The sequence below is a fragment of the Histoplasma capsulatum genome, genomic scaffold (genome assembly GCF_000149585.1).
Source record: "Histoplasma capsulatum NAm1 scaffold_4 genomic scaffold, whole genome shotgun sequence".
NCBI classification, from domain to species: Eukaryota; Fungi; Ascomycota; class Eurotiomycetes; order Onygenales; family Ajellomycetaceae; genus Histoplasma; species Histoplasma mississippiense.
In genome coordinates, this window is record NW_001813979.1 from 2,276,636 (window position 1) to 2,296,212 (window position 19,577).

The following is a 19,577-nucleotide window of genomic DNA, read 5'->3' on the forward strand; positions in this document are numbered from 1 at the left end:
ACTGCTTCATTAGCCACCGTGTGCTTTAAGATATTCTCCTGCGATACACGCGCCTTTTTTTTTTTTTTTTTGATTAGCTCACTGTCTTCGAATCAGAAAGTCCGCTGCATCACCTACAAGCGGACATCATTGAGCCTTCGGACTGAGAAGATGGGCAGCACAACCCAAACTACACAATGTCCTGTACCAAATGGACCAACAGCAACTGCCTTCTCCATGCAGACCTCCTTGCAATATGCTACCAAGCTACAACAAGAAGCGGTGGTCGTTGTTTGAAGACTATCCAAAGCTATGATCAGTCCACTTGCAGTGGTGCAGCAAATCAAGCCCGCAGCTGTGCCGCGACGCCCTGAAGTTGGCATATAAGAGGGCATCCCCACGAGATTCAGCTTTACCTGAACAGCATCCACGCCACGCGTTGCTGCTTTTATGCAGCTGCTCATCGAGCTTCGGTTGCAGGCCTATAGCCGTCGACTCCTGTTCAGCCTTTAGCTGCTTTCTGTACAAGTCGTCCACTCTCGGATGGCAGTAGAGTTCAATTGAATCCTACGGACCAGTCGGGAGATAAATAATGCATTCCGATGCTGTTGCAGGATTCAGTCGTTTCGCCTCCACAAGCACCCACAAAAGACAATCCAAACGCGGATCTGCCTATATTTTATTGAGCCGGTTATCTTTGAAAGGAGCCCCTTTTCACTTTGCTTAGCTTGAAGAACCCTGATTGAAAATCATTTACTACCAAGCTGTCAATAACTGAAGACTTGAATCATTTAAGTGATTGTGAGAATATAATGAGCTCACTGTGAGATATAGATGATTGAGAAAGCTGAGATTGTTTGATAAAAGATTGGTTTGATTTATCTGATATCTGACTGTGAAGCTGCTGTTGGCCTATACCTTGGGTCGAGTTTCATAATATTCAAGACAAACCCCTTGTCCCCATGGAATCTCTCGCCAAGTAGTGAGGGAGAAGGGCTTCAATTTTTCAGCTGGCACATCTATATGACGAGTGACAGGATTTTTTCAAAGTCTCCATATCAGCAAGGTGAGCATGTGGCTGTGAGTACCGCCCAAAATAGAGTTGGATACTTTGCAAAGATCTCAACTTCATAGCCATTGTATCCTCAAGGAGCTATCGGTTGGAATATGAAGAGATTGCACCTCCAGGTCTCGGATATGACCCGTTGATGAGACAGTCAGCATCAGGATTTTTCAGGGGCCAGGGTTCTAATAGCTCCTATCGTCCCAAATCACCAAATGTCAGTTAACGAAGCTCTCAACTTATATTTTTGTCTATATTTTTATACCTTTTATCTCACCTCTCTTCCAGAATATAACCGCGCAGTATTGCACACTATATTATACCCAGTAAGTTGAAGAAAAGGGAGATAGGCGGAATTTGCGACGGACTGTTAGAATGAGATAAGTTGGAAAATCATTATTATATACTCTCCGCATGCAACCAAACCTCTACGATCAAATAATAAACAAACAACGCCGGGGCTCAGGGGTAACCTCGCTCAGTCATGGTGGTTTACCATAATTCCTGACGAAAAAAGATCGCACAATATGTCCAGCAAACTGGGATGGAGAGCAGAACGGGGAATGACACAATTAACCAACACTCCTCCCCTCCCCCTCCTGCCTCAGAATCTGCTTCTCCATCATCTCAAACCCTTCCACAGCCTTCCCAAACCTCTCAAACAGCTCAGGCTGATACCCCTCATCGATCTTCTCCGCAAATTCCTCCTCCTTCCACCTCTTCCCAATCAAATCCTCAAACGTTTGGTTCGGCGCCCTCTCCATCGCCCAGACGGCTTTATACGCCGCCCCGAGCGCACACGCGTTCTCTCCAACATCCAGCTTGTAAACCCCTTCAACCCCACCGATGACCCCTCCGGCCACTTTGGCAATGGCTGTATTACGGGACCCCCCACCGACAAGATAGACCCGGCGGGGCTGGGGGGGCACGTCCTTGGATGGGCTGTGAACTAGGCCGCGGGAGCGCAGACGTAGTGAAAGCATCTGGCTCTCAACGATGGCGCGTGCGTCATCTAATAGGCTGTCCCAGCCCTGTTGGGATTCATGTAGCGTCTTTTTGTTTGAGTCGTAGTTGAAGCGCCATTCGCCGTTGCGGAGACTAGGCACGATTTCAGGCCTGGGGAAGAAGAGGCCCAATTTCATTAGATCGGCATCTGTCTTCTGGCCAGCGGCTGGTCGCTGGAAGACTGCTTCGTTAAAGTTATTCCACGGGTTGGAAGCAGAGGTAGAAGGGGATCGGGAGTCCTTGCTAAACTTATTGTTAATAGCGTCGCGGATGTGTTCTCGGGCTAGGCCGCCGTTTTTGTAGCACAGCATGAACATGTAGAGCCCCCGTGTTGTTGGGTGGTTGAAAAAGTGCGTCGAGGGGTCTGTTTTATATTCCGGTGTCGACATGAGGAAGGTGGTTGAAGTCCCTAAGGACACCACTGCATCCCCTGATCGCAAGGGCAGGGCCAGGATTGTAGCTGGGTTATCTCCCGTGGAAGGAGTTATCACACAATCCGGGTTGAATGAGTACCGCTCGACAAAGTAGCGGTTAATTTTCCCCAGTCGCATGCCGCCATCATCTGGCACCTCCCCTAGTTTCTGTTTTAAATCGGCCACCCCATACGATCCTGCGCATAGCTCAAGTAACCGTTCATTCCACTGGTCCTTTTGAATGTCCCATAGGCTCATCCCGCATACATCCGAGATATCAAAGGGAGCAATCTTGCCTAGAAATAGAGACGCTAAGAAAGACGAGACGAGTGATATTCTCGAAGTTCTTTTATACGCATCCGGATACTTACGCTGGAACCGCAATATTTGTGGTCCTGTAAACCTCTGAAAAGGAATCCTAAATTAGTATAGCCATTGAGATATAACAATGAAGTAAAATAGCAAAGCATCAATTTTTATTGCCATCAAAAGCATAAAAGAAGAAGCAGCGAAGAGAAGAAAAACACCTTACATGATGAGCCTTGCTCCCCGTCACCTCTGCCAACTCCGCCGGGCTCCCCAAATACTCATCAAACTGATCACACTCCCGCTGCGTACTCGCATCCTGCCAATTCGGACTATATGGATGCGACAGCGCCGGTGCAACCTGCTCCTCCAACCCCTTCCCCGCATCCAAGGCAGCCAAAATCTTCTCCGCGTCTGAATTCCAATAGACACTGCCATGCTGCTGGCCCGCGCCGCTGATGGCGCTGACACGCCGAAAATCCATCCCCTGCTCCTTCAGGCGGAGCAGAACTGCATCCAGCGCCTGCAGCCACATTGCGACGGGTGCGAAGACTTCATGTTCGGCCTCGTTGGTTTGCACACCGTTCTCGACGGGGAAACCGCGCGAGTCAGCGTCGAAGTCGAACTTAGCTACATGGATGACTTTGAGGGAGGAGGTTACGACCAGGCCTTTTAGCTGTTGGGTGGAGAGGTCGAAGCCGATGTAGAGGGGCCCTCCTTCGTCTTGAGGTTCCATTTCTTACATGTGTATATATGTTAATATGGAAGATTTGAAGATTTGTGGGGGGTACATAGACTCCTCTTTTTTAGTTCATGATCTCGATGGTTGGATATGCTTGGTTTGGTGGAGATAGCTCAATGAAGGGACTAACTACGTCATAGGACTAAAAAACTTGAGGTCGCATGAAAATTGAAGCGGGACATTGGTTTTGATGTTAAAATTTTATTGCTGAACGCAAATACAAGGTTACAACATAACTAGATCTTGTAATAACTAAATTCGCCATAGATGATATGACGCCCAATTGCTTGTTAGAGCTATTCCCTTTCAACAAAGAGAACGACTGTCCGTTGTATATGGGGTAATCTGACAAAAAGGCTTTGAAATTTATCTTTGATCCGCGGGGAGTGAAAATAATGAATCAATTAGGAACGACTACGATAGCCACCGAAAACGAAGACACCAAACTAGCCCAGGATACTATCAGAAAATAACATGGAGATGAAAAAAAAAAACCCCTCTTCGAACGCCAGTAAACCATGTAGCTTTGCTTCTTTTTTGCAATCTTCTTATTGTTACTGATCGTTGCCAATAAACTGGTCAACTCGCCTCAAACCACGGTGTATGATTTACAGGAACTGTTATGTGGACAATCTGCCCGGAGGGAACAAGGAAAAAGTGGAAATTCTCGAGCTGAGGGTAGAGGGTTGAGTGTCCCAGAGGGATATATAATCTTTCCCTGGCCTAAACTTGACACAGCATTTACCTTTGTGAAAAGACGAGGTCCGGTAAACCAAGAATAAAAACAAAAAAGGGGCCAAGAAGGGAGTTTCGCTTCACGAGAATATGGATGGGATATAGAAGGTTTAGCGTCGCTTACTGGCCATCCCTTCATTCTCAGCCTGTGATTCCGAAGTTACAGCCCCAGCTTTGACATGGTCATGGTGACTATGGTGAACAGATCCATTAGCCTCGTCGTCTTCTGGTTCTGGGCTGCTGCGCGGGCTCGCATCCCGCGCAATAAACTCCTCGAAGAAGCTCGCATCCCGCTCCGTATTCGGTGTGAACCGTATCTTTAGCCGCTTCACACCTCGAACCCGCGAACCAACGCGCTGCCGAATAGCCTCTTCAACCACCCGTGTCTGTCCAACAGACCACGAGCTGGGGACTGCCAACTCGATCTCCATGAGATGATTCTGACCCGATTTAATCCCCTGCACCTCCCGGATCTCTATCTCGCTCCCACCGCCATCCGGCAGCATCGCTATAGCTTTCCGAGTCGATTCCTCCACAGACGCGTTCATTTCCTCATCGATAGCAACGTCCGCTAGCTCCAACAATGAGGTCTTCGTGTTTCCCCATCCGGCTCGAATGACCATTAGCGAAATTATCAGCCCGCCCACTGGATCGAGCCAGGAAGCGTCGGGGAGGATATGGGCGCCGCCAATGGTGAGGAGGGCGACGAAGCTTGTGAGCGAATCGACGCGGTGGTGAATGGCATTCGATGCCAGGACAGAGGATCTTCGCTGGAGAGCAACTTTCATAGCTGTTTAGGGGCGCGAGGGGTCATGAATGTCAGTCCCTTTTGCTAGATATTACGGGAATACGGTGATAATGGACTTACTGGCATGGTATAACGATTCCTTCACTAAAATGGAGCCCGCCGCAAGCCATGCCGCATTAATATTCGGCCCCAGCAGCTCATGGTCATGACTGTGGCTGTGGGAATGTCCGTGTCCCAGTAACCCCAGGTGCGCGAACGACTCAGCAATGGCTGGGAAAAACTGCGTGAGCAGAACCTCCGCCGCGTTTAAGCCCATCAGGACACCTCCACACAAAAGCAAACTGCTCACGCCCAGAGCCCCAAGACTCTCGACCTTCCCGTAGCCAAAGGGAAACCGTGAGGTTGGCGGCTTGAGCGATAGGGACACAGTGGCAAGAGTCATGAAGTCCGACACAAGGTCTGTGGCAGCATGGTAGGCATCTGCTATTAATGCGGAGGAGTTGAATACGTAGCCCCCAAATCCCTTTCCTATTGCCATGGACCAGGTTGGGTGAGGAGGCCGATTCGCGTGATCCGCACACCAGGGTCGTTTTTGTTCTTGGATGTTAAGTATACATTGTCATGATGGTGGTGGCCGTGGCCATGGCCGTGGCTGTGCCCGCCGTGGGATCTCGTTTGCGTCGTCGTCATGAATGCGAGGAAAGGTGGAGAGGACTGGCAGAGGATGGAAGGGTGAAGAGGTGGTAATCTGGTGTTAATTATATTGTGGGCATAGGACAAGGGTTGTGCGGTGGGATTGGAATAGGGCGAGACACGTTGCTTTAACGATCTGGGGAATTGTCTTGAAACAGCAGGCTGTGGAGGAGAGACCTGGGCCAGTTGCAGGGGCGGTGGAACCTGTATGCAACGAGAATGAAGCGAGAGTTCGTGATGCAGCACAATGGGAAGAGGCGCCTTGAGGCGCAACCTGGCCAGTCGGACTCGGCCCCTCCAACCCACAGGCTGCGGTAAGATCATGACCTGAGTCGCAGCATCGACCGACTGGAATAGTAGGTATCTTGTCTGGGAAAATAATATACAAGATAATAAAGAAAAGGTATTTAACAAATGATCTCGAGAAATAGCTCTGAATGTAGCTCCCGGAGCTAAGATAAATCGACAAGCCAGCAGGCGAGACAGGGTACCATTATTTACCGCCAGCCCTCGGATGCAGAATTCAAAGGCTTCCTCCGCACTGGTTACTATTAAGAAGAAATAAATCGGATGAGAATTAGGCTGTGGGTAGTTAGTTACTTACGTAGCACTCAGAGGAAGAGAAGACAGAATTCGGTGAGCTTTTGAATAGAATATTTGAAGCAGAGGAACGACGCAACAACCTCTATCCAGCTCCGGATGCCCACAGCACCGAGGATCAGACCACACACCATTCCCCAACGCCAGCTCACGTTGGAACTTTCATAACCGCTGACTACCGCAACAAAATAAGCAGTCAATTAATAACACCGATGTTCTTATTAGCTAGCTAACTGGTAAACTATATTTAGGTAGGGAGTAGAATTTCTACCTCTGGGATCCGGAGCTAAACAAGGGTTCAAAGTCCTTGATGTGCTGAATAAATAGTTACCATCATCGATCACGGTTCTCCAGCGTGGTTCCTACGCAACACCAACATGCCGCTCTTCTCATGTCGAGGCCCCTGATCAGAATCCCCTTCACGGGCCCTCTCCCTCCTCCGCTTATATACCCCCGCTCAGCCAACTCCATCTCTGGCGCAATCGATGCCATCTCTAATTTCCTCACCGCCCCTCCCCCGCCCCTCCTCAGAGGCACAGATGTCGGCCGCAACGAACTAACTGTCCTGCTCACAGGCGCTGGCATCTCCGTCGCTTCGGGCCTCGCAGACTACCGTGGGGAAAATGGCACCTACCGACGAAATCTAACCTACCGCCCCATCTTCTACCACGAATTCGTCTCCCAGCACGAGGCGCGGAAGCGGTACTGGGCCCGCAGCTTTGTCGGATGGCCCACGCTCGTGAACTCCAAACCCAACGATACACATGCAGCTATTGGCGAGCTGGGTGGGAAGGGTTATATATCCTCTGTCATTACGCAGAACGTCGATTCCTTCCACTCCAAGGCCCACCCGCATATCCCAGTGGTCGAGTTGCATGGCTATCTACGCTCGCTTGTATGCGTTAATTGTCGCCGGCCAATGTCGCGGGAAGACTTCCAGGCCGTGTTGCTACGGCTTAATCCAGCCTGGGCTGAGTTTTTGGAACAGATTGCGAAGACGGGCGCCTTGGATACACATGACCGGGAGGAACAGCAGAAGAAAGGGCTACAGATGAATCCAGACGGCGACGTGGATCTCCCCAACGCCCCGTACTCGAAGTTCCGCTATCCGCCGTGTCCCCACTGCCTGGAGAATCCGCCCTTGCTCCGCGACGGCACGCAGGGAAGAGTAGAGGCGGAACCCGATGGGGCCATTTCTCCCACTTCCAACGCGGGCATACTGAAACCGGCTGTGATCATGTTTGGAGAATCGGTCGATGAGCGTGTCAAGGAGCAAGCTGAAGATGCGGTCGATGAGGCGGGGAAACTTCTTGTGCTGGGGAGTAGCCTGGCAACCTTCTCCGCGTGGAGATTTGTGGAACGCGCCATCGCGCGGGGGATGTCGATTGGAATTTTGAATGTTGGGGGCGTCCGCAATGAAGCTAGACTGTTCCAGGAGGCGGATGGAAATGGATTCATTGACCCAACGATGCGTGTGAGATGTAGTGAGCGGGCGGAGTTTGTTCTTCCGCAGGTTGCTGCTCATCTTGACCCAGTCTCTCTGGTTTAATATAGAGGAACCATTCATTGTTTTATTTTGGCCAGCAACGGGGCCTCTTGAAACTACAGGGGTTTAAATTCCTATTTTTAAATTTTCTTTTTAAATAAGACGATAATAATGCAAAACACTTGTTTGAATAGACCTCTGTGCACTACTCCTCTGGAAAGCCTGTTAGCTATTTATATACAATATTATGGGACACCTTCAAGAGTTTCTGAAACATCTAATCAAAGAATGGGCGGCAATTTTCATAAGATGAAAGGCCAGAAGAATCCCGACATTTCCACTTAAAACCTAATCGCCCACCCGGTGGCTAAATGCCCCTTGAGCCAAAGAACCAAAACCCTAAGCGCCAGCAGCTCTCGCGGAGTTTCGGGGCATCCACCCGAAGACATGGCCCTGCTACTTCAAGGCCGACCCTCTATCGTCTGCCATTTGTTGAGCATAGCACCTTGGGGTACATAACCTGGTTAGTTACAGGGGATGACTCCAACCCTCTCACAACACAAATATACCCCGCGACAATCTTGCTATGGACCCCTCCACACCCTCCCAATCCATAGAACACCAGGAACTTCCTCACCATTCGTCATCCACAACCGCCGCCGCCGCCGCCGCCGCCGCCGCCGTTACTGCTGCGACGACGGCCTCTTATTTAAATATCGCTTCCTCGCTCGTCGCTCCAAGCACTTTTCTGGCAAACCATCGTTCTCCTCAAGATCCAGTCTTCCGTCCGTCGCCAGCACGAGCGGCGCCCAGTACAATGGACAAACGACAACCACCTAGTTCTTTTCAGCAGCTTGAGAAAGTATGCGGCTTGTTGGTTTTGAAATTTATTTCACCGAAGATTTTCTTTTGAAGTTAAACTAACTCGTATTTCTCATTTAGCTTGGTGAAGGAACCTATGCTACAGTATGTGACGCGATCCTTTTTAACCCTTCACCCGCTTCCTACTTTTCTTACTATGGACTTTGTTTAAAATGTGATATTTGTGTGAATAGGTCTTCAAAGGGCGCAACCGCCAGACTGGCGAGATGGTCGCGCTGAAGGAAATCCACCTAGACTCGGAGGAAGGCACACCATCAACAGCCATCCGAGAAATATCACTCATGAAAGAATTAAAGCACGAAAACATCGTCTCCCTCTACGACGTCATCCACACAGAGAACAAACTCATGCTTGTTTTCGAGTTCATGGACAAGGATCTAAAACGCTACATGGACTCACGCGGCGACCGCGGCCAACTAGACTATGTCACCATTAAATCCTTCATGCAGCAGCTGCTCCGCGGCATCGCATTTTGCCACGAAAACAGGGTCCTCCACCGCGATCTCAAGCCGCAGAACCTCCTCATCAACACCAAGGGCCAGCTGAAACTGGGTGATTTTGGCCTGGCGCGCGCCTTTGGAATACCCGTAAATACCTTTTCCAATGAAGTCGTCACCCTCTGGTACCGTGCCCCAGATGTTCTCCTGGGTAGCAGGACATACAACACCAGCATCGACATCTGGTCCGCCGGCTGCATCATGGCAGAAATGTATACAGGCCGCCCCCTATTCCCCGGCACAACGAACGAGGACCAATTGCAAAAGATCTTCCGTCTAATGGGCACTCCCTCCGAGCGCTCGTGGCCCGGTATCTCCAATTTCCCTGAGTACAAACCCAACTTCCAGGTCTATGCGACACAGGATCTCCGCCTAATCTTACCACAGATCGACCAGTTGGGATTGGACTTGTTGAGTCGCATGTTGCAGCTTCGGCCGGAAATGCGCATCAGTGCTGCTGATGCGCTGCGCCATCGCTGGTTTCAGGATTTGAACCAGCTACAGGCTCAGAAATCCGCGCAACAACAGCAGCAGATGTCGGCTGGTGGGTACGGGGCATCAGGACTTGTTTCGCAAAGCGGCTATTGAGAGGTTTTTTGGCTTTCTCTCAGTTTCTATCTACGTTTCCCCCCGCTTTTCCTTGAACCAATAGGCTTGACATGTTGGATTAATTGATTGATTTGACGACTAGGTAAATGGAGGGTGGACTGAGCAGCGCGGCGTTTTTTGTCGTTGGACGGGGGATCTATTATTTTCGTGTTACTTCATAACCTACGATGGGCATCTATCTTTTTATGTTAATGTGGGAACTCTTTAATTCCATATGCAGTTTTAATTGGTCATGATATGACCTTGGATCCGCTTTAGTTTTGATTTTTGATATTTGGTTTCAGGTTAGGGATTGATCAGGCTTCGTCTCTGGTCAGAGTTGAAGCTGATTTCGCAAGATTATACAATGAAAGACTTCTAGAGAGTGTAAGTATCGAATATTCAAGATCATGTAGCCACTAATCTGCATTTTATTCTAGTAAATTACTCTCCAACCTTCTGGGAAACACATATTTTATCCAAATTAAGTCATGTGATCTCGCGCAACCTCGCAAAGCGTCACGCGCAATCCTATCTAACTCCACCCTCATCCTCCCAATCCCTCAATCGCTCAATACGTGAGCGACATCTCCTGATTTCCCCTTTCAGAGGAAATAAAATGCCACCAGAACAAACTTCTTCAGCGCCAAACGGCCACACCCAGCAGCAAGAAGAACAACAACAACCACCACCACCACCACTACAAGACCCCGCTTCGCCTTCCCCTCCTCCCCCGGCCCCTATCCCTCTAACCCCCGGACCACGCGCCTCCCGCCTCCAACAAGTCTTCTCCGAAGCCCTCTTGCGCACCCTCCGCGCCAATTCCTACGCGAACTTCTCCGCCTGCTTTCCCACGCCAGCCAAACATGTCCCGCTCAGCCTCGAGTCGCTATGGAGGCAGCTCAATGCGAAGCTGGAACAGAGCGCGCGCGCGGAGTTTGAGGACGTGTTAAGGGAGAGGGAGGTGGTTAGGGGCCTGAATGAGCTGGATCGGTTGGTTGGGGAGGCGAGGCTGAGGCGGGAGAATGGGGAGGGGGAGGCGAGTGTGCCGTGAGTTGCTTTTCTCTTCCTTACCTATTTCCCTGTTCCTGTTCCTGTTCCTGTTCCTTTCTTTTCTTTTCTTTTCTTTTCTTTTCTGTGGAGTGTCATCCCTGAAAATCCAAATCGGTTTTACATTGGAAATAACAAAAGTGGCCTGTTTTAATTAATGATTTTGTTATAGTCCTCACACTCTCGGCGCGAACGAGCTTTACCAAGCTCACCTTGAGCCGTATCTCGCAGAAGCGCAGTCGTCGCTAAATACGAAGCTGGAAAGGGTGCAAAAGGAGAATGTCCAGCTTTCTGAGAAAATCGAGTCTCAGAGACGGGAGATTGAGCGATTATTGTCTGGGCCTTGAAGCCGTCATTAGCGACGTGGAGGGCGCAGCAACCGCTACGGAAGAGTTTGATGCAAACCAGGTCTCCGTAAAGAGCGCAGGAAATGGACAATGAAATCAGAGCTGCTCAACGCTCATAATATTATGCAGGTGTTTTACGTTCGACGTTTACGAGCTGAACATGGATGATATGGTAGAGAGTTGTATCTCTTGTGTGAGGATAACCAACAATTCGGGTCTTAAAAAATTTACAGGCTATATCACTGGGTTTCAGAACACGATCTCATCCGGGACAACTTTCCGGAAAGCCGATTCCATGTCCTCAGCCGAAACCAAGCCGTCGTCAACCATATCCTCCGCTATCTGCCTCAATTCCTTTTCCGAGCTTGCTATCAATCCTTCCATTTTCTGCATGTCGTCCGCGAAGGCAAAGGCCAGTGCTTCTTTTGCTGCCCCTTCTAGATCCTGTTCGTCTAATCCGTCCCTTCTGGCAAGAGCAGCCGCTCCACGATAGTATGTCTGTGCATTTTTCAGGAGGGTGGCGGCATTTGCGTTGGATACTTGATAGTTCCAAGGCTGCCCACCCAAGCGCCAACGATACATCTCCACGTCCCCTCTCGCAAGGTGGATCTTGGGTAAATTTTGAGCTTCGGGAAGTTTCGTCGCCGCAGTAAGCGAATCCAGGGCTGACGATAGCGCTTGCCATCGTAGCGTTAACAGGCTATTGAACGTGTCCTCTTTGTATGGCTGGTCGCAATCTGCCATGGCAGAATTGAACGCCACTAGCGATTCTGCTTGGCCACAAAGCGCTCCCGGATTCGCAGACAAATCCTTCACATCTCCGAATGCTGCGCTCAGCTCGTTCTTATATGTGTCAAAATCAATCCTCCCGCTCCGAAACGAGACTTCCGCCAGCATTGAAATGAACTTGGCACGGGCGAGCGCTACCTCGTTCTGCCTGTCTGTCCCCTCTACATATACCGCAATTTTCTCCCTTAGCAGGTCTGCAGAATACTCTTCTATCCATGCAAGAGTGCTTCCAGGATCGAGCGTAAGTAACCCGCAAAACGTAGCCAATGTCTCCAATTGCGCTACAGCGGTGTCAACAAGTGTATCTTTGGTCACTGGCTCAATGACTGTGGCCCACTGCTCCGACCGTGTGGGCTCCATCGTCCCGCTTCCACCTCCAGTTTCAGACCCCTCCATCGGCTGATCTGTTATCGAAATGGGTTTCTGCTCGTCGCGATCAACGATACCGGCCTCCGCCATGGCCACATTCTCAACTTGCTGATGCTGTCCTTCCGTAAACCGCAATTCCTGCACGCCTAGGCACCGCTGGAAGAGGTCCAACGATTCCTGCAAATATTTGCGGGCTTCATGTGTATGTTGCTCGGTAGCCCGTTTTCCCTCCGTGATCGCCTCTGCTAAACTCGTCAATACCTGTGCGGTGTTGAAGAGGATTTCCGCATTATCTTGCTGGAGGGTTAGGGCGTGTCTGTGGGATTTGAGGGCGATGTGGAGGATTTCGACGGCCGGGCCAGGGAGTTGGGTTGCTAGTTTTGGATGTTGGGTTATTTCGTATTGTATCCGTGCCCTGTGTAATGTGAATAAATTATGAAGGAAAGAAATGTGAATGGCCAGGAAGCGAGTTTAATTTAATCTAATTCCTTCGATGACGAGGAAAATAAAAATAAATAAAAATAAAAAAAAAAAAAAAAAAAAAAAAAAGGGGGGCGTAGTAGCCTGTGCAAATGACACTTGGTACGTACTTATTGTATGCCAAATCAAACGAATTCGGAAACCTCCTCAGACCTGTATCATACATTTCAATAGCGCGCATGAAAAACCGCATGGACTTGACGGCGTCTCCGGCTCGCCATTTTTCTCCAGCTTCTTCTAACTCGACGCCGGCTGGGTGGAAATAAATGGATGGGTTGAGGTCGTTGGTTAGTTTCTATGCTGGATATAGCTCGTTACGGGCTCGCGCGGAGGGATAGCAATGGCCAATGGCAATGTGCAATGGGCCAGCCATGTATATGTGTATATCTGTGCTTACCGGCAAGGTATTCATCCGCACTTTCGGGTTCCTGGGAATTAATCGCGTTTGTGGTTAATGGGAGATGATTTAATTTCATCGGATATGGAAATCAGGTAGGGGCAAAAGGTGGGTGAGGGGAGGTTATTAAAAAATAGGGAATAGTTAGAACGGTGATTTTCAGCTTGGGAGAAGAGGGGAGGGGAGGCGAAAAATGCTATGTTTATCGAATTTTTCTGGGGGATAACAATTTTTAATAAAAGAAGGCACAGCATTCGAACCACGTTGCGCGAGAGAAGAGTAGCTGGGGAAGAAACCCAAATGGAGACTGCGAAGTAAATTCAGATAGACGCTCTTCATAATACACATACAGTATTCCTCGATTTCTTTTTCGTCTTCATTTCCTTTAGCAGTGTTTTTGGTTTTGGCATTGTGCTGGCGGGCGAGGGGTCGTTACCGGGTAGATTTGCTGTAGGGATTCGGCTTTTCTCTTACGGCGATTGACTGTTGAGGTCGACAAAAATAGATAGCGGATGGCGAAAGCAGGTAGATAGCAGTAGACAGCAGTGGGTCGAGCAAGCAAAGGGTTAACCAAACCGCATCTGATTGCTTATCCTGTGGCCAAAGTAGCGGACCTGGGAAGATGGCGGGGGGGAAATTGATAGGATGACGCTGGTGGATGAGCTTAACCAGAATAGTGCGGGAAATAAGGTTCAAGGGATTGATAAGATTAGATCTAAGTTCCTTGATTTGGCCTAAGCTTCCTTCAGCATGCTTTTCATCCATCAAATATTTACAATTTTTTTGCTCCCGCTCTTTTTTGATATCAATAGAGAATTTATTCGCTAAACAAGGCATTGGCTAAGAAGGATATCATTAAGTACTACTTCAGACAGTGTATGTCCTTCGAGTTGGGATCAACCTGTGGGACGCTTTGCGTATATCTGAAGAAGACGACTGGTTTATGGAAAAAGCGAGAAACTTTTTACTTTTTCTTTCATTTTCGATCATCTTGGATTTCGAATACGCGATCGGAAATGAAATTTTTTGCTCCTCAAGCTAATGTGCAGTACAGTCCTTTTTCCATTTTCCAACGTAAAAAGCGACGTTCTCGATGCATCGATTCAGGAGAAAAATATCAACGAAGGGTCGATCCATGGGTCGAGCATAAACCTATGGACTTAAACCGAATGTGAAATAATTTTTTCATGTATACAGAGTATAGTTTTGTGAATTTCTCATGCACTTGACGCCCATTTTAGCAATTGAATGAACCAATATTAGCAGTTGAATTACTTTTATCTAATTGCCTCCTTTCACTCTTGTGGTTGAAGGCCGGTCCTGCAGATAAGCCTTCCTTTTTGCATCGATGCCGTCAATACTAGAGGAGACACCCTCCAGATTCATAATATTTGATACTTATTACATATGTAATGCAAGCTTTAAAGGATAGTAATTAATACTTTTGCGGAAGATAAGATCATTAACTTTACTACGTCAACACTGATTGCTGGTTAAAATTTGCGGCAACTACTATTTCGATTTATTGTTTGCATTGAGATCGGTGGTGGTAGGTAGATGGATGGATGGATGTCTGCATGAACTGCAGTGTATGTATGAAGTGAAGCAAAGTACTCCGTAGCAGATGCAGAGAAGCTGAATGGAAGACTGCAGTTGTGTGATGTAAATGAAGTTTTATTGGCCGAAAGAACGCTTCACCCCTTTGTTCAGCGTGCAACACACCCAGACCCGCAGCAATGTCTATATCGAGTCGAAAACAGGTTTGATGGAGTGCGAGTTCGTACCGTGGGTGGAGGTATTTATGCTACCAAGCCGTGGTGGATGCGTGATATCTTACTGCACAGCATCCTTGCAATAAACGACACCCCTTAGGTTTCTCCAATGGGGTAAACAAACAAGCTCGACAGAATTAGAAATAGGATGAGGGAGAGCCAAGAAATTGAAGATCTACGGTTTATTCAATTCCTGTCCGGACCCTTCCCCTTCCGTCTGTGTTTCCTCTGTTTCTCATCACTGTTCTTCGCCCAGGATCCAATAAATGTGTACCATTACCATGACCATGACAATCCTCTTGTGAGGGTCTCACTTCATGGGACAGAATGGCTGGCAACAATGCATTCGATTCCTTGGGAAGAAGTTCGGGAAGAAGCTTGGCCCAGCCGATGACATATGCCCCGTGCATCCACACTGTGGCGAGTTGGTGCCACCCCCTGGAGATGATGGAGGCAAATCACACGTGGCAGGATGAGGCTAAAACGACAGCATGGGGCATCCACCGCGCCAAATGCCGGATCCCATTGGTTGGCCCTGGCACAGGTTGGTTTTGAAAAACCAGGGGCGTTTTTGGTGGAAAACAAGTTCTGTGAGAAATTCCTTGCGAGCAATCCAGCCTTTTCTCTTAACTGCGTAAATAATAAAACGAGGGATCGGCCGGCTGCATGGAGGGAACCAACGTCGGTCGAAATATTCAAGAGGCGCTCATCTATCTCACTTCATGTGCCTTGAACACACAAGGTAACAATATAATAATACGGCAACGAGCACACAAGCACACGACGGATCAGGCAACCCGTAACAATTACGGATCCCGTGAACAATCGGGAGGAAAATGAAGAGACAGGTCACCACAATTTTCCATGCTAAAATGTGGCCAACGAGCCCCTGCATATGTTCCCAGACCGAAGGACTTCGATTGCCATAGCCGATCGTATCACCACCGTGGGGATGTGGAAGGGGCAGGAGCTGAGCGTCAGAGCATGGAAATCAGCATGGAAGAGTAATTGCATGCCATGGCATATTGCAGGTGTCGAGTACATACTAGTTAGTAGTACTGCGTAACTCAGATGGCCCGTATCAACTGCCTGCATTCATTCTTGACTACCAGTAGTACTAGTAGTCAGAGGAATGAGCGGACATAGGCAGGTTCAACAACAGTAGCATTCTTCATTGCGTGGCCATACTTATTGGAGAGTTTAAATGAGTAGTTATTTCTTGACCTCTCTGGCCAAGGCAACGAACTCGCAGGGACAAATGGAATGCGCAGCAGGTTTTTTTATTTGACTGCCCTGAAAATTACCGCGTCACGGCCATACGCAACCAGTACGACCAGACTTCCCGCAACCCGAAACGGCCCAGTACTGCTGTTTGCCAACGTCGTTCGCTAACTTTTCTGTCTCTTCAGCGCCTTCACCATCTTCATCTCCCCATCCCAAGTCCACGCGGCCCCCGATCTCCCTCTTTCCGGAATATCTGCTACGTTCCATTTTGCCCGTAACCTTACTGTGAGCCGGCGAAGATCATCTCCCTCGTGCGTCAAGGCATCGTCGATTCTATTGTCAGCTTCATTTGTCGGTCAGACCCTCCTCTCCCCTCCTCTCTCCTTCCCCCCTCTCCAAGAATTTACAGTTAGGAAATGGCGTCTTTGCGGCTTTATGGGCTTTCTCTCTTCCCGCCGATTGGCGACTGCAAGATTCACCTATTAGTCTACATTTATGCCATGGATCCTAGGACTTTCTCTCTCTCTTGCCCTGTGACTTAACTTCCAAGCCACCTATCACATATTTCAGCCTTCCGCTGATTGGAGTGGAGGCGCTCATCCGACTGTGCTAACTTTTGTGATACCAGATCTCAACCAAAACTTCGATCACCTAGTGCACACAATCTCAAAAAAGGAAAGAAGAAATCCAAGATACTAATAACAGGGAAATCAAGCCAATTGATTCGTTCTTGTACGCTCCATTCTCAGACCCATCAGGTTCTAGGGTCTGTATATAAAACCCCTTCCATGAACAAGGGTCTACCTTATACTTGGGAAGACTTAAGTGACTGACGCACGGCCTGTCTCATCTCCTTCAGAAACCCTTGATTTCTTCTTCATGGCTCGACCACAGTCTCTAGATTCTCAACGGCCAATAATGGCACCTTCTGTATGGTTTTACCAGCTCTCTCTTTTCCAAAAATCTTCTTGCCTCCACCTTTTCAAAATCCCCTTCTTCTCCTCTACCTTGACATCACGCCATTCAAAACCACGCCGGAGCAAGAATAATAATACTGAGTTTCCCCCCAACCCCACGGGGCGAAAACAGGTCTCCAATTCCCAACGTTTCTCCACAATCAGCGGGACAGCCTCCCTCGCTTTATCCGACCACACGATCTCCAGCGCAATGACTGGCGATAGCCGTCTGGCTGAAATTAAAGAACTCGGTGCGGGTCTAGAACGTCTTGAGAACAAACCCCTCTCCAAACAGCGATTTGTGCCTACAGCCGAGAAAACAGATAATCTCAACAAGCTCGCTCTGGGTGCGAAGGTCGAAACGTGCGCTAGGCAGGAGAATGTCCAGCCAGGATGCCATCATGCGCAAGCGCACTTCAGTAGATGAGGAAAAACAGGCCTTCAAGATGCAGGCGGACGTCTGAAAAGCAACGATGGGAAATTATGACTGCCTTTGTTTCGTTTCGATTTTGCATTCTCCTTGCTGCAAACTTCAGATCGTCGAAGAAACAACCGCTCTACGCTTGTCCATACATGAATGATTGCGAAAACCGTATCATTAACCGTGATTCCGTCTACTTGGCTCTGTTTAATTCTTGTTTGTCTCTTTTTATATCTCCCTTATATCTTGTCTATTCCCCATTCCTGTGTTCTTTCCTACTCCTTTCCCTTATGATGTTTCACTTTTTATGTTACTCTTCTCTGCTCTGTTCCATCTGCGAGTATACCCGCCCTGTCTCAATTCTCTTCCTCTGCTTCCTTCAGACTCGGGCGTTCCACAATGGCATTTTATACGACTCTACTTTTATAAACCACCCCTTTTTTATTTTATTTTGTTTTTGTACATGTGCACACCTACAGCTTTCTGAGACGTTTCTGAGCTTCTCTTCTATTTTTTATCTCTATATCGTACTTCTTCCAATACCCTACACTCTGCTATGTTCTGGGCTTGGTGTCCTCCATTTCCTCGTTATGCCTCCATGAGATTTCACACATTTTACCCAGTATAATGTAGATGCCCCTATGTTTCATTTTGGCCTTGCTTGTTTGAATTTGAGTGTTAGTGTGGTTGTTTTGTGCCAGGGATATTGTCCCCCTCCTATAAACTTATTTTTACCACCACTAGCTAGTAGTGTTTCACAGCAAATGCATATTTTAAATATCCCCGTCTGCACTTAAATATCCTAAAAGGTGATAGGATGTATATATATATATATATATATGTATGTATGTATGTATGTATGTATGTTAACATCAATTGATGGTAGGATGTATTTTGCGTAGATTCAGCGAGAACTATATGGCAAAGTTTCTTATTATATTAACTGAGGAAATAAATAGCTAAAGCCTAAAATTCAAAAGATTCGCTGCTGACTCTTTCAACCCACATACGTAAAATTCATCCGGCATAGTATACGGCTCAGATTGTTTCCTTCAAGTCTCACAGGGTTTCCCTCTCTCTCATGCTGGACGTAGCCTTAGATTGCCTTTTTTCTCTTTTTCTTTTTTCTTTTCTTTTTCTTTTTTTTTTTTTTTTTTTTTTTTTTTTTTGCCTTACAGGTATGTTAGGTATATATACATGGCATATTGCTTACATACAGCGTAGATAGAAAGAAGAACTGGAATATTGAAGTGTTTCTAGAAGATGATGAAGAGGGAGAATGGCGAGGGAAACGTGTAGGTTTTCTATATTCTTTATTCATTTATACTTGGATTGGTTTGCTTTGTCGACAGTAAAGATTTATTATTTCTTTGAGTGGATTGGTGCCTCAAGGGATAAAGGGAGGAACCAGCCAAGTTGAAGCGTTGTGAATTCAAGAGTAATAGTGCTGGCAAGTTGGAGCCGCTCCCCAGGCTAAACTCGGCCAAACCCTTTTTGAGCTTCCACAGGTTTTTTCCCTTGGCCTCCCCTTCCTCACCACTTCAACAAAGTCCAACAACAGACATCTTCCACCACCACCACCACTACTCATATACCTCCTCCATCGCCTCCTTTCCCTCATCTTTAATCCTCCCATTAAAATCTTCCTGTCTTCTGCTGTCATTCCCTCTAACTACAGCCTCTTTACCTTTCGGTTGCTTAGCCCGCCACTGCTTTGAACGGTCCCCCACAGCCGCAGAAAATATCACATTCCGCTGCTTCTTCCCTCTGCTGAAAATAAAGAGCTTGCAAAAAGTTGATTTATCCTATCTCTTTTTCTGTCTCCTTTTTTTTTCTCATATATCCCAAACAGCTAGCAACGTTTCTCTTCCTCTTCTACTTGTATATTTAACACTGCTTACCGTAAGTTGTATTCGCGTGTGTTTTCTCTGCCTTCTCTACCCAGCCATCCGTTTTATTCCCCAAGCATCTAGCAGGTGCTTTTGAAGAATAATTTGCTAATATTCTTTTTGCGTGGTAGCATTTTTGTGTGGTT

The 19,577-nt window shown here is 47.9% G+C and overlaps 6 protein-coding genes across 6 annotated transcripts; 3 read left to right on the forward strand and 3 right to left on the reverse strand.

Annotated features, from left to right (window-relative positions):
* Nucleotides 1-1,614: 1,614 nt before the first annotated feature.
* HCAG_04677 (hypothetical protein) lies at nucleotides 1,615-3,502 on the reverse strand (the record flags this gene model as incomplete). Its single annotated transcript, XM_001540787.1, has 3 exons — nucleotides 1,615-2,797; nucleotides 2,832-2,878; nucleotides 2,993-3,502. The coding sequence occupies 3 exons, from the start codon at nucleotides 3,500-3,502 to the stop codon at nucleotides 1,615-1,617; spliced, it is 1,740 nt and encodes a 579-aa protein (XP_001540837.1).
* Nucleotides 3,503-4,353: 851 nt separating this feature from the next.
* Nucleotides 4,354-5,529, reverse strand: HCAG_04678 (conserved hypothetical protein; the record flags this gene model as incomplete). Its single annotated transcript, XM_001540788.1, has 2 exons — nucleotides 4,354-5,033; nucleotides 5,112-5,529. 2 exons carry the CDS (start codon nucleotides 5,527-5,529, stop codon nucleotides 4,354-4,356), a joined length of 1,098 nt encoding a protein of 365 aa, XP_001540838.1.
* A 402-nt stretch (nucleotides 5,530-5,931) lies between these two features.
* HCAG_04679 (hypothetical protein) lies at nucleotides 5,932-7,833 on the forward strand (the record flags this gene model as incomplete). The annotated part of the gene is made up of 3 exons (XM_001540789.1): nucleotides 5,932-5,998; nucleotides 6,300-6,498; nucleotides 6,612-7,833. The coding sequence occupies 3 exons, from the start codon at nucleotides 5,932-5,934 to the stop codon at nucleotides 7,831-7,833; spliced, it is 1,488 nt and encodes a 495-aa protein (XP_001540839.1).
* Nucleotides 7,834-8,356: 523 nt separating this feature from the next.
* HCAG_04680 (negative regulator of the PHO system) lies at nucleotides 8,357-9,737 on the forward strand (the record flags this gene model as incomplete). The annotated part of the gene is made up of 3 exons (XM_001540790.1): nucleotides 8,357-8,632; nucleotides 8,713-8,736; nucleotides 8,826-9,737. The coding sequence occupies 3 exons, from the start codon at nucleotides 8,357-8,359 to the stop codon at nucleotides 9,735-9,737; spliced, it is 1,212 nt and encodes a 403-aa protein (XP_001540840.1).
* A 1,646-nt stretch (nucleotides 9,738-11,383) lies between these two features.
* Nucleotides 11,384-13,579, reverse strand: HCAG_04681 (conserved hypothetical protein; the record flags this gene model as incomplete). The annotated part of the gene is made up of 4 exons (XM_001540791.1): nucleotides 11,384-12,707; nucleotides 12,883-13,024; nucleotides 13,170-13,200; nucleotides 13,520-13,579. 4 exons carry the CDS (start codon nucleotides 13,577-13,579, stop codon nucleotides 11,384-11,386), a joined length of 1,557 nt encoding a protein of 518 aa, XP_001540841.1.
* Nucleotides 13,580-17,083: 3,504 nt separating this feature from the next.
* Nucleotides 17,084-17,548, forward strand: HCAG_04682 (predicted protein; the record flags this gene model as incomplete). The annotated part of the gene is made up of 2 exons (XM_001540792.1): nucleotides 17,084-17,095; nucleotides 17,255-17,548. The coding sequence occupies 2 exons, from the start codon at nucleotides 17,084-17,086 to the stop codon at nucleotides 17,546-17,548; spliced, it is 306 nt and encodes a 101-aa protein (XP_001540842.1).
* Between the last annotated feature and the right edge of the window lie 2,029 nt (nucleotides 17,549-19,577).